At 44.4% G+C, this 14,117-nt stretch overlaps 1 protein-coding gene across 3 annotated transcripts in view; it reads left to right on the top strand.

Moving 5' to 3' along the window:
* LOC8053818 (mitochondrial import inner membrane translocase subunit Tim21) overlaps positions 1–12,663 on the top strand; it is a 30,066-nt gene extending 17,403 nt beyond the window's left edge. For 2 of the 3 annotated variants that reach the window (XM_029979849.4, XM_029979847.4), the window contains exons 4-6: positions 393–555; positions 5,924–6,032; positions 12,455–12,663. In XM_029979849.4, coding sequence (XP_029835709.2) covers positions 393–555; positions 5,924–6,032; positions 12,455–12,580 — 398 coding nt within the window. In that variant the 3' untranslated portion in view covers positions 12,581–12,663. Of the gene's footprint in view, positions 1–392; positions 614–5,923; positions 6,033–12,454 lie in introns of all 3 variants that reach the window. The other variant, XM_042288348.1, reaches the window with a different exon arrangement.
* The last annotated feature ends 1,454 nt before the right edge of the window (positions 12,664–14,117 follow it).

Below are 14,117 nucleotides of genomic sequence, written 5' to 3' on the forward strand. Positions count from 1 at the left end.
GGGATTTGCTGCCAAAAAGTGAAGCTGAGATAAATGCACTTGAAGTTTCAAGATGACGTTTTAAAAATTTCTTTTTGCATATTACATGTCAGAAATTCTTTCCAGCAGTGTAGGGGATGTCTTCCTCAAACTCCTTCTGATACACTGAAATTGCTCTCAGCTATTTTCACTTGTGGATGACGAGTGCTACGCAGTGCTGCACACCTCGCCAACATATAAAGAATAATTATTTTTGACATTGTTTGTCAGTGCACATTGACAAGACTTTGTGAGAGTGTTCCTTGTTGTCCATACATGCCAAAACTCTGCAGTTCTGAATATACATTTTTTGGAAAAAAAGGTGCAATTCAAGGTAGTGTCCCCCCTTAACATGTTTTTGTGTTAACACGCAGGGCTCATGTTCTACGCCATCTTCCGAGAGTTGTTCTCCGGCCACAGCCCAAACTCTGTGTACTCGCGTGCGTTGGAGCGGTGCCGAGCCGATCCCAGGGTCACAGCTGCCGTCGGGGAGCCTGTTCAGGGGCATGGAGAGACCACCACCCGGGGACGCCGTAGGCACGTCCCTTCTTTGCCAGCAGTGTCGTTTGCAGTCAGCCTCCCGTTCATAGTTATAGTATATGTTGCCATTCCTAGTTTTATTGGTATGTTAAAGTTAATTGGAACTTTTGCTTTTTCCCTCTTGACACGAGTCTCCAATTAGCTTGTTATAGCAAGAAGGGCGCAGACCAAAAGGAGTATCTTGAATATATAGTCAATGGATCTTTTCTGCAAATGAGTAGAGCTACCCATCATCAATTTGGGAAAATGTTTTAGTGGCTCTCTGTGGCATGCAGCTGCCTACATTGCAATAAACCTTGTCCAAAAGTTTGCGTCATCGCCTGTTCGCCATTGCTTGCTCTGAGCATGTATTGGACACGAGGGCTGCATTAGCGTTCAGTGTGAACTTGGATCCAATCACCCGCTTCGTGCCCAAAAAATGGCGACCATCAATGTTGCTTGATGGACTTTTGAAAAGGGTCTTTTGTGACATTGAGAGCTCAAATCGTTCAGCGATTTTAACTGACATTTTATTCGTCCGTTTCTTTTTTTATAATTTGTAGTCGGACAACTCCATCGACACCACACACACACAAAAAAAATATTCGGACACCAATCTGCATTTTTTTGCGCATGCATAAGTGGTTCTTGCACGAGACCATGATAGTACAACGTTACTTCCGGTTCGGAAATCTCACCGGAATCTGCCAGAATCCATGTTGGAGGCATTCGTCACTGTTATGCTATGTTTTGTATGTTTTGGGGCCATGTTCATGCTGTAGCTTGTCCCCCCCATTCGAGGTTTTAAATTGTCAGTTGTGCCGTAATTAATTGTTCCAGCCGTAAAAGGCGGCGACAAAGTAGAGTTATGGCCAGCAGTATTAGTTGTTTTAGAATCCCGGCAATCATTGGGAACCAGGACAAGGCGACGCTCAAGCAATCGGTCTGCCAGCGTCGTGAATGGCTTCAACAGTTATGCCGGCACAAGCTCGACAGAAAAGCTTCTTACCAACTAAGGGTTTGGTGACTGCACTTAGTGTCAGTTGAGGAACCTCTTCGTAATTGACTAACACGAGTAAAGCAGACAAAATTACTTGTGTGGCAGCTCCAGCCTTGATCTGTGTAGCCATTCAAAAAGTTGGAGGACGAGCTACAGTGCTGAAAAGTTTAGTACAATAGCCCCCAATGATGTCACGTATGGGTAGCGGCACTAATTTTCTCGTCGGTCACCGCAGATGACTAGCAGACAACTCATTTTTTGCTGTCCGCCCGCACCCTTGCAAGGCGTTCAAGTGCTGAGCGACGGCACTTCACGCTCGCATTCAAGGGCGGTCCGAGAATGCTAAACACAAGTCGCGCTTATTGTGACCTGTGTTCTATCCGCTGCTCTCCACCAATTTGGTTTATTATCAAACGCAAGCGAGTCAAACGCCATGGTGCAGTCAGCACTAGGGATTGATGGCCGGAATACTGAAGTCGGTGTACACAGCATCGTGTTGCTGCAAGTACACCGATAGCGGTTGGGCTCGGGGTTTGCCTCAAAAAGCAGTTATTGCTTGCAAAGTATTTTTTTTTTTACTACTTTGATATTGTCATTTATGATCCTTGTGCAGTGTCCTGCCACGTTCACTGCGTCGTGGTCACTGGTGGGTCACACCGCATATGCCAGCTGTGCGGTGTCGAATATTCGGTAATTTTGTGTTCGTGACCAATTGGCGACCCACAACGCACCATATGAAAACAAATGACATTCAAGTGCGCCGTGGGCCATGGATGCCCCACGCGATTCACCTTATCATTTTTTCAAAGTTCCCTGACGGTGCTGCCCCTTAAATTGAAAAGCACTAATAGCAGTATGCTTGCTCAAATGGGTGCCAATCTTTTATTCCCGAGAAGAGGTGACACGTTCCTTTTTCGGCACACCCCATGAGTCCAAGACGATAGGCGGGAAAAAGCGCACCCACATGCTCGAGAAAGCTCGGGGACCTGTAAGGAAGATCCGAAGACGGTGTACAGGTTACTCTGTATTGATCAGTGAAAGCACCAACCCAAGGAAGGCCAGAGTGATGGCGAAAAAAGTCGGCACATTTTTGTGGAGGCTGTTAGAGGGAGCCATGTATGTTTCTGGCGCGATTTAACACTGGGCACAAATAGAAGCCCTCGAACTACAATAATTCTCTCGCAGCCATTCGAAATTTGATAATATGGAAGCTCTTGTTTGAAAAAAGCCTCACAGTTTTAGCAATTTTAAGTTGGTTCTTTTCACTGAAGTGTTCCGAGGGTGCTTTCAGTAAAATGTGTCATGAAATATATCACTGTTGAACATTAGCGGGTATTCGGGCATTCACTGTACCAACATCTCTAATTTCTAGCCAGAAAATAAATTAAAGCTTCGATATCTTAAAGCAAACATCAAAGCCTTCGGCAGTACTTGTTTGATTAGTGCCCGTTGCGATGTGGACTGCCGCTGAGTACGCAATGATGCCCTAGGATAGCTCGGCACATTTCAAAGAGCCTGGTGCAGCACCAACCACAAGGCCGCTCTCGCCATTTCTTGGCGGAACGAGAGAACAGTTTTAGCGAGTGACCTGCCGGTGCGTCATGACGCACCCGATGGAAATGACATGTGACCCACCGGTGGGTCACGACACAAAGGAATCGAGGCCTCAAAAAGAGCTGCCACAGTGAATGTGTTAACAACCGCAAATCATGGCAAGACGGCGTATAAAAATGAAGTTATCGCTGTTCTCAACGAACAAGCTACAAGAGACCTCGTGTACGGTCATGCATGGCCGACGAAAAACCTGAGGCAGAGCAGCAATGTTCTGAAAGTGCGCTTTGAGAACGGCTGCTGTCTGCCAACCTCCCCTGTGCTACAAGGATGGCACCCACCAGGCAATCTTGTTCCCACTGCGTTGGCTTGACTGCTCCACCACGTGTTGCCCTTTCGTTGGTCCAGCAATCGCTCGTTTGTACTAATCTCTTTTAGTGCTGACTGTACTTTTCCCCATACTAGATTGCAGAAAGGACAGCATATAAAAATGACTAGAGTTCCTGACGAGGCTTCTTTCATATGTATGAAGTATAGATTATTTGATACATATGTCATTATTTCTAATGTACCATATTTTCCGGACTGTAGTCTGCACCCGGTGTATAGTCTGCAGGGACAAATTTGGGGTCAAAAATAAAAGTTTTTGCTTGGTTATTTCAAAGCAGACATCAAAGCCTTCGTCCCATGCACCAAGTGCGGACTATGCACCCGGTGCATAGTCCGCACCACATTTTTCTTTTTCATCAGTGAACAATGTTTAAATTAGCTATGTTTCAGGCCCAAACTTGTGTTCCACAGCAGTTGTGCAAAAACAAGCGACAATTCTAAGCAACATAACAATTGAAAGAAATATAGAGTGTGTTCAATGCTCGCCAGCATTCCGGTGACGCTTGTATATTGCTAATATGCCAGTCTTGTCACTATTTGAAAATGACCCCGTCTTGCATCTTTACGAGCGGTTAAAAACATTCCAAACGTAAAGGATAAAGTATGTGGGCTATGAAAGGTGTCCCTTTTAATTATCTTCTCTGTTGGGCAGCCTTTATTGGGCACTTGTTATCAAAAATTTGATAACAAGTGCCCAATGAAACAGCACCATGCAGGTGTTGTTTTGAACGTAGAACAATCATATTTGCACAGAGCCGAAAGAATAAAGCAGTACTTATTGAAAATCTAAGTATATTACATGGCTCCCAATTTATTTTGATATCGTACATGCACAGGGAGTTACTGATTCAGCGTTACTGCATAGTTCCTGTCGTCTTTCTTAGTTTTCCAGATGTCCTTTGTTCGTTTGGCACGTATATCCCCTATGCCGAAAAGCGCCGACGTTGTCTTCGTGCTAACAGTGTGTGACAGTGTACATAAATACATGTACGAAGCCGTTTTAGCACCGTTTTACAGCAGAGCTGTTAAGGGCTAGGTTCCCCAGGATCGTGTCTGTGTATGTCGACACAAACCTACCTGGACAGCTACCACCATCTATAAGCGACGGCGGCAAGCACACGACCAGTATGGTTTCTGCCTTCGTTCGTAGATGGCGGCAACCTTTCCAGCTATAATAGAAGAATGGATAGTTGGGCACGTTGGTGGGAATTCATCGGAAACAGCTTGAAAAATAGACGACGACGAAGAAGAAGCACACAGTGTATCGAGTACAGCTCCGCTGGTCTTCCTTCTTCACGAGAGTGGAAAGGCTGAGCGATTTTTAATGCCATTACGTTTAAAAAAAAACGCCGTACGGTAGCTGACCAATTATTCCGTCTGCATGACTAAGAAATGTTCCAAGCTACTTAGCATGTACGAAATATTGGTGAGATTTGCTCTTATAATTGAGCACAAGGAGAAAATGCCCTCACTTTTTCCTATAAAAATATATTGCCGGAAGTCAGTTTTCAACTGGTTGCTGTCTGCTTCAATTTGCTGCAACACATCAGTGCTAGTTGAACCTTTAGCATACATTATAATAACCATATGACCAAAACACCATTTCAGTTTCCCCGCTAAATTTAGCGGGGAAAATGTCGACACAACTTCATATCATGTGACCTATACACAAATTCAGTTTCCCCGCTAAATTTAGCAGAAAAATTGACATTCACATGACCTCAACGCCAAATCAGCTTCCCCACGAAATTTAACGGGGAAAATGACATCGCATGGCTTGACGTCGCATGACCTATACACAAATTCAGTTTACACGCTAAGTTTAGCGGGAAAGTTGACACGTGACTGCCTGCGGCTTTTTCAATTATGTCTGCAGCTAAACGCTTAATTAGACAACAACATAGTTAGTTTTGCCTTAATTTTTTTACCACAGTGTGTTTATGGGCTGAATTTCATGCAAAAAGTCTGCGCTCAAATGTGACGAAAAAGCATTACACACAGGCCAAGGCAACATAAGGCATACACAGCCCATAGTAAGCATCATCATGATCATAAACTTTATTGATGCAATAGTGGTCAATGCATAAGCATCCATAGAGCATTTCAGTCATAATTAATCATAAGTATTCATAATTAGGTGTAATTAATTCTAACGAGCGAGATTTACCAGGTGGCTCAGTGGGAACCTAACCCCAGACCGCACGATCTGCAGCCCGACGCCATTGCTCGGCGCCATGAGAGAACATGAGTGGATTTAGAGGGGGGGACGAGGGGGTGCGATCATAAGCCTCCCAAGGTCAGTGTTTTCTTGCTGAATTCACCAGCTTTTTTATGAAAACATGTCCTTTCCCAAAATCAACTTTTTTTGCAGATTTTTTTTTTCTTTCTATGTAGTGTCCCCCCTTAACAAATAACCAATGATCTGCTTCCTTTTGCCCCACACAGGCATGTCAGCCACATGGAATATCTCAAGGATGGCATCAACCACATGCGCATGAAGTTCTACATCAAGGGCCCCCATAAATCTGGCACAGTCCACCTTGAAGTGAAGGAGGTATGCATTCCTCTAATATCGCTTGTGGCAATGCTACAATGCTGCACCAATCCCTTTGAATTATATGCATGCATTGACTGCCAAACTGAATTGAACCATTCCCTATCCACGCGCTTGGCGAAACTCCAGTGGCAGGCTCAGGAATACAAATGGCATTTGTCATATAAGAACACCAGCTACATAGCACAACTCAAGGCTAGAAGTGCTGCGAGCTAATCGAGGTTTGCGAGTTTGCTGAAATATGCGAATTCCAGACAGTGCAGGGAATAGGTCACTGCCTATTTATCCGGCTTGAACGAACGACTGACTGCACCAGGTCATGTAGTAGTTTTGTGGCGACACTCTTATAAAAGGGGTACGGAGACAAAATGTTCGCTCTTATTTCTTCGTTTGGATGCCATGAAAACTACACTAATGCAGGACACTTACTCTGGTCGAAAACAAAACCAAAATAAATTACTGGCATCGCTTTAGTGGTGCCAAATATGATCACGGATGAAATATTACGGCTAAGTGAAACTGCATACTCCACTAAAACCGATTTTAGAGATGCGACCAGCTGCTCTTTAGCGGGCAGCAAGTGGGTTAGCTTTTAGTCAAGGAACACTGACGCAGCACCTTTCTTGAAGTTAGAGGAACGACGTCCACGGTGTAAATTGGAAAAACGCGTTTACTTAGCAGGATATGTACAACGCTCACCGCTGCCTCGATCGTCTCGATGTTCTCTGTCCTCGCGCTCTTTTTCGCACTTTCTCGTCTTCGGTCCTTTGTTGCGCGCACATTCTTCCTCCTCGTTTTCAATATTTAACAGCACCCTTATGACGTTGTGTCGTGGTGGATGAATGAATTTGGAGTTTTCTGGCACAGCAGCAACATAGGCAATAGTGCGCCACGTGTCGTGGTGGAGCTGCGGTTGATTGGTTGCAGTGATGTGATTGCTGCGCCAATTGCGCCAAACTGCACCAAGGGGCTAACCCTGCTACATCCTGCTACATTTTGCCAAAATATGGGTAATCTGTGCCAAGCCTGCACCAAAGGACCAGTTTTGGTTGCCTTTGAAAACCGAAACTAAACCGAGTACCGTAATTGAGCATGCGTGAGCTAGGTGGCGCAAGTGGCCACCCGACACAAAGTACCCTGCATCAATCATGGTATTGTAACCCTGGAGCCGGGGAATAGAAGGGACGTAGGACAGGCACAAAACTCCAGTGTCAGTATTGAATCAGCTCACCTCCACCCTTGCTTTAGTTAGTACATCAATCGTCCATCCGGTCTCGCATGGTTTTTCCCGCCGTCTCTTTTTTCGCGCTCTCGTCGTCTCAGGAATCTCGTCTCGCGTTTTTAATAACGATAGATGCGGGTGTGTGCGGACGCTTCGACGCTAACGTGCTGAGTACCAGCCATGCCGTGAAACGAAATTACGTTTTTGCACGGCAGGAGTTTTGTCTTGAGCTGAAGCACTCGCTTCTGAAAGCAACGGCCGTGGGAAAACTATTTGGTCCCTGCCGGCCAGTCCGCACGTCGCTACGGATATGGAGCTTCCTAAACTGAAAACTGAAACATAAGGACCGCCGCATGTTCATCAACATTCCTGTTCTTGTTTAAAACATACGCTAGTAAAAAAATCCCTTTTTAACTCGACGACTGCCGTGTGGAAGTATTTGTTACCTAGGTTTCTCTCGGTTGGCTTTCTTTCGAGAGGGACCCCGGTACATGAAAAATCCGTCGCGAAAGAAAGTTGATGAAGAGAAGTGAACTAAAGCAAAGAAGGCAATATCTGCACGCTGAACCCGCACAGCGTGCTTGTTTGTCTCGAGTTCAGTCGTTGCACAAAGCGCTCCAAGAACTTTTTGACCCTGGCTTGCGATGTCCTGCATCGATGCGCTCAGGTTCTTTTTTTCCCGTATGTTTAGCTTGTACCTCGCCACCGGCCTTGCAAGCACGCGCCGCTGGACTGTTTATTGTCGCATGCTGGGCAGTTACATTTTGCATACATTTTTGGAAACCATTTGGCGACAGGGCGGAAAGGCATGGATTCGGTTTCGATCGAACAGCCGTCTCCGCTCATGCGACGAAGCACGTGCAGCTGCAAGCCTGCCGAAGTTGCCCTGACGTGCATGCAAACATGATTGCACGACAGAGGCACCAGCCGGGACACTTGCAATCCACTGTTTTACGTTTACTTTTGACGAAAATCTGGCACGTCGGGAATCAGTAAAACGGTGGCAAGCGGTTTTTGAGAATTGCTCGGCAAGCGTACAGCACTGTACACTTATGGGATGTCTCAATGTCTCTTTGGAGACATTGAAAGTGAACATTCATTAGTAGCCTAAGCCAAAGCGAAGCTTGCAGCAGCTTTGCAAAACGTTTCGAGAAGCAAAAAGTACCCGGTAGTTATAATGCACCTTTTTCTTGTGTGCATTTTCGCATTGCACTGCAGTAGCTATGCGTTTCATCAGTCGGAGACTGCTTCCATTTATTATATTATATCACTAGTCAACCTAATGCTGTGGATATTTACTACTAAGCTGGTCATTTTCAAATAAATTTTAATATGTGAAGTCTGGTTCTTACCTGTCTATAGTGGGTAGATATATACGTATAATTTAACTGAAGCATTGCAAAATGTGTTATGTCATTGACATTTCAGTTACACCTTGAAAGACTCCTAGGTGGTCGAACTTGACCATAATTCGTTTATTATGGCGAGCAAAGTGCCCTTCGTTTGTCCAGCACCTAAAACAAATATTTTTATTTTTCTAAAAATATCTGCTCCAAAAGCCACTTTTGCTGCTCCAAAACATTGTTTTGGCTGCTCCGAAAGGTGCTCCGAAAGGTGCTCCAAAACGGCTTAGGCCAATCACATCACTGTGGTTGTACCACGTGCCACTGCACCACATTGACGTCACGTCGCGGTCGAACGGCTGATGATCAGTGTTGCCATCCCCTTAGGAGATAGTAGTTTTGGTTTTGCCGGAGACGCCCGAAACCAAAGTTGGAGCCACGATACTTATAAAACTACTCACAATATCGAAACAAAAATTATACCTTGTAATTCAGGAACACTGCCTGAGCTGAAAACGGCCGTAATCCCAAATTAAAAAAAATTAAAGATGTTTACAATTCTCTGTAATGCCGAATTAGAGTGCAGCTCTTGAGGAGGAGGAGGGGAGTGTATCCTCCCCCTCCCCTCCTACTCCGCTTCCATTTAGCGGGAAAATTTTCGCAAAATTTCTCCACCAAATTTAGCGGAAAAATTTCCCCGCTAAATTTGGCAGGAAATTTATCGAAATTTTTTCCACTAAATTTAGCGGGATAGTTTTCCCGCTAATTTAGTGGGGAAATTCAGTGAAAATTTCTCCGATAAATTTAGCAGGGAAATTTCCCCTCTAAATTTAGCAGGTAAATTTTCCCATAATGCAACGTGCGGTCACACTCGGTTGCATTATTTTTATAATGCAACGCACGCAGTTACGCCGACGGCGACGCCGCTCAACCCGGAAACGGGCGCCTAAGAGCTGCGCTCTAGAAATATTGACGGGAGTTGCCCTTCAATATAGGGGGCTAATTGTCACGATAAGTCGGTAATGAATTAAAATTACTTTCTAAATATCGGTATTGAAAATAAATGGTTTCAATAATAAACTTGTTGGGTGCCATCGAAAACCACTAGATAAGTGAATTTGAGCAAGATTTGGGGCAGGTGGGAAGCGTGGTGGTGCGCTGAACTTGCTATTTATATTAAAAATAGTGCAAAAAAGACGAAGAAGCACGCAGGAGAGCAGGCGCTTTCTGTACCGTCTTTTTTGCGCTCTTTTTAATGTGAATGTCAATTACCAACTTGCCCAGGTGACCAAGCTGAAGTTACTACTTGTGGAACGGTCGTAATGCTGGCAGTGCAAATGCGCGGATGATAACAGACGGAAAACAAATGTGCGGGCGCGTTTTGTTGCATGAGTGGCAACTTCAGCGCACCACCGCACTTCCCACGCACCTCAAATCTTCCCAAAATTTACTTTAAAGGTTTTTGATGATGCTGAGAAAGTTTCGGACTGGAGCCATATCTTTATCTCCAATTGTCAAGTTAAATACCAAGTTCTGGACCGACTTATCATGACGATTATCCCCCTATAATATGCCCCCTTGGCCGTACAACTCAACTGCATTAACCGCTTTAGTGTAGCTCTCACAGCATTTTTAAAACAAATCTGTAAAGCCTTACAAAAACACCCCATCTTTATGAGCTCAGTGATGTGATTGTTGCGCCAAATTGCTTACCCTGCTACATCCTACAACATTTTACCAAAATGTGAGGCATTTGCGCCAACGCCCTTAAGAATACTAAAAATATAATAGCTCAGGCCTCGCTGCCCGGCAGGACCATTACGATGTGCTTATGCGAGTTTTCAGAACTTTTGACTATCCTCTCAAATAATGTACTGTTCGATCGCATTTCGTATGAAAGGCTGACAGAACTCTGAAGATTACCAATAATTCTCATGTTCGTCGTCTGGTCTGCTGAAGGATTATGTCGTTAAATGCGCTTCTCCTCGCGCACTGGTGTACTGCAGAGAAGCGAAAACCGCGGAGTTAGCACCGCGATTTTACACGTCTTGCCTCGCCGTAGCGCACCCCTGTGCTAAGGGGAAAGCACTCCTCCAGAGCGAGACGCGGCACAATTCCTGAATACAACTTCGGTTCGTATATATCAGGGGTCTCAAACACGCGGCCCGCGGGCCGCATGCGGCTCGTGATTCGCTGGGACGCGGCCCGCAGGCAACTGGCTACGAGTCGCGGTTCCCATGTCTCGAGCGCTAGAAAAAGCATGCGGCTTTGTGATCTCTTCTCGCCGATTCATTTTCGCTCGAAAAGTAGCTCTGCTCTTTTAACGCATACACATAGTTTATGCTTATCTGTGTTTATTTGCCCTATGTTTTGCTTTATTTTTTGCTTCCAAGCTTTTTTGTAATGTACAACTGTTCCGCTACCAGGCCGCAAGCGCGAGCTATTCGTTGAAGGGTGCATCTCGGGCTGCGTTAACTTTTGATCAGCCGGAGCAACAGCCAAAAATAAAGCTACGAGCTCGGGATCCTCGCCTTCAAAAAATATCACAATTAAAAGACAAGTATTTGCTCAGAGTGTTGTAATAAAAATCGTAAGGAAAGCAAGAACTGCCAAATTAACCGATTGTTTTTTTTTTTTGTTTTTTTTAGAAATATGTTTGAGCTCGGGAACGACAGTGTACGTCTCCCCTTGTTCGATTAAAACTGGCAGCACGTTAGCGGGACGGTGTCATTTTTAATTCTAGTTATCACATCACGGCAGGGCCCAGAGTAGTCATAAAACACATGAAAGTGAAAGACCTCACTGGCAAAATTGTGATTTTACAAAAAGCATAGACAGCAAGGTCTTTTCACTATAAAATTTTATGCTTCCCCCCTCCCCACTCCCTCCCCCGTCTTACGTTGGCTCGCGACCTTTCCGGTGTGGGCTATTTGGCCCCCAAATTTGAATGAGTTTGAGACCACTGGTATACATGATAGACTACGATATCCTGGCGGTACCTCTTTCCAAATCGATATTTAGCGAGGATACTTCGGTATTGCAAAAACATTTATATTCTCTCTTTCGCATGTGTATTTCTTTATGCCAACTCATTTGTTTAGCTATCACTTTTATATAGATGCGAGTAAATTAGAACTAAATTGGCAGGGGCAGTGAATGGAAGCTTGAGAAGAACCTTAACGATTTCAACTGGATTGTTTTCAAGTTTCGTTCACATGTTGTTTTTGTTATGAAGTTCTACTCATAAAACGTAATTGATGTTCGTAATGAAATGACAAGTGCTTTGTTTTTTTTTATCTGAATTATAAATTGATGTTTTATTACAACCTTTAGAGCTTCAAGGGACCATTAATTTATGGGCTCAATATTATTGTATTATTTCAATGGGATTCAGTATCTAAAATAACCATTCACGGCAGTTTGTGCTGTCCTTCATCACTCACCTTCTCACCCTGTCTGGTGCTTCTCCACGCAGCTAAACGCTAGTTTTGTGTTTGAGGGACTCAGTCCCTACTGTGCAATTGATGCTAACAAAGGGTTGCACATAAGTGAGAAGGCAATGTAGACATTGCCTTTTAGTTGGACACGCCGACACATTAATCTTAACATGATGTCTGCATTGATATGAATAAAAATGATGCTACAAAAGTTATTTTTGCTGCTCCAAAATTGACTTTTGGCTGCTCCAAAATGACTCAGACCAATCACATCACTTTGAGCTAATTTTGAATAAAATTTGATTGATGTTACTTATACATTGTGTGCTTATTCATTTATGTGGGGTACAACATGCTAACAGTTTGAGCTCTTAATATGGTATGTGCTAAACAGCCAATTAATTTTAATTTTTTTTTCAGAACACTAGCAAGGACTTCGAGTATCGTTATCTTTTTGTTGATCTTGATGGCCACCCAAAACGAACGATCATCCTTGAAGACAACAGGGAAAACCACACTTCTGGTACCACCTTTGATGTGGTATAGCTATGTGGTCCTTCTCCAACACAAGTTATCTGTAGATGTTGTTTTTTTTTATTTGACATTAAATAAAAGTGCTTGGTTAGTTCTCATGGTGTCCTTATTTAGGCATATTACTGAAATTGTTATCATGTAAACAAAACAGCTTGTGATTTGTTTCCTTGTATATCACTAAGTGTTCATCTGTTCAAAAAAGAAAAAAAACTTTTCAGGTAAATATTTACCTATCTCCACCATTTTTTAAATTCCCGGTTTGAGATTTTTGGTATGAAGTAGTATTCGGCTTGGCACAGTTGAGTGTGAACATTAAAGCATTCGCTAAAGTGGAAAGAGGTGGGAATAGCTTCCCCTGGACTCTCAACCTGTCCATTGTGGCTTATTTTTCGGCCCCATGTTCGTACACAGAAACTTCTCCCCTTCCCTTCCTAATATGACACCTTTTGTTTCCTCTAGTTTCCTACCACGATATCCTTGAACCAAGTCTCCGCAGGATGCACCAGTACTTCGGAGAGTGGTGGATTAGGATTAATTAAAAACACTCAGATATTCGAAATCATGAAGACAAGAAAAAAACAAATCGCCCCTTTCCCCCACTATCGTGGAAAAGGTAGACGTAACGCAGAATGTGATGCGGCATCCAGCTAGATGCGATGCGGAGTGCAAGTTTGTCTGCTTCTTGCACAGGAGATGTGATGACGTCAGAACGCCAAGCTCGTATTGACTGAATGAAAGAAATAGTGGGTAGACCTCAAGGCATCTAGCATTGAGGTCTACCCACTATCCTTGCAATCAGAGTTCGGCGTCGTTCTGACGTCACCAGAACTCCTGCGCAAAGACTTGCTCTCCGCATAGACCACTACCAAGAATCCCTGTAAGCAACACTGCACGCGTTCAATTATGGGACACTTCTGGCCATGGAGAATAGTGGCATGGTTTTGGTTTCGATTGCCCCATTGACCAAGTAGTGTATTTCAACGCAGCATAAAAATGAAGTCTGCGCTTGCTTGCATTGCGTCCATTCATCTTTGCAAGAGCCCCATTAAAACACGGACCTCTGCTTAGGCCTAGCGAGGAGTATGGCCTGCCGTGGTCCCGGCTACTGTTCCAGAGTGCAGTATGACCCACCCAACTCACGGATAGTTTAAGAAGCCCAGGGCATTGGGGGGCCGATGGAACAGGATGACGGGCCCAGTATACTTATTGCATGTGCCATCGTAGTCATGTGTTTGCCTGCGCACTAACTCTGGCATGCCAGGAGCCCGAATATATGTGCACCAGCATTCCATTCACTATAGGACCATATGCAAAAAGATGGTCAATTATCAAACTTCCACCATGTTGGGGGGGATTTCCGTACCGATAGTTTCTCCCGAGAGACAAGGGGCCCGGCAAAATGGGAGTCTTAGATCCAAAATATAATCACGTGTAAGCAAGTCCAGTATGAACCCTTCACGCGTCTGCGATGACCGTTCACCGACCTGGATGGCCCAATTAACTGCTTGAGTGATGCGGCCACGTTGCTGCTAATTCCTTTTCAAGGATT

This window comes from Ixodes scapularis, unplaced genomic scaffold (assembly GCF_016920785.2).
Source record: "Ixodes scapularis isolate PalLabHiFi unplaced genomic scaffold, ASM1692078v2 ptg001980l_1__unscaffolded, whole genome shotgun sequence".
Classification (NCBI taxonomy): domain Eukaryota; kingdom Metazoa; phylum Arthropoda; class Arachnida; order Ixodida; family Ixodidae; genus Ixodes; species Ixodes scapularis.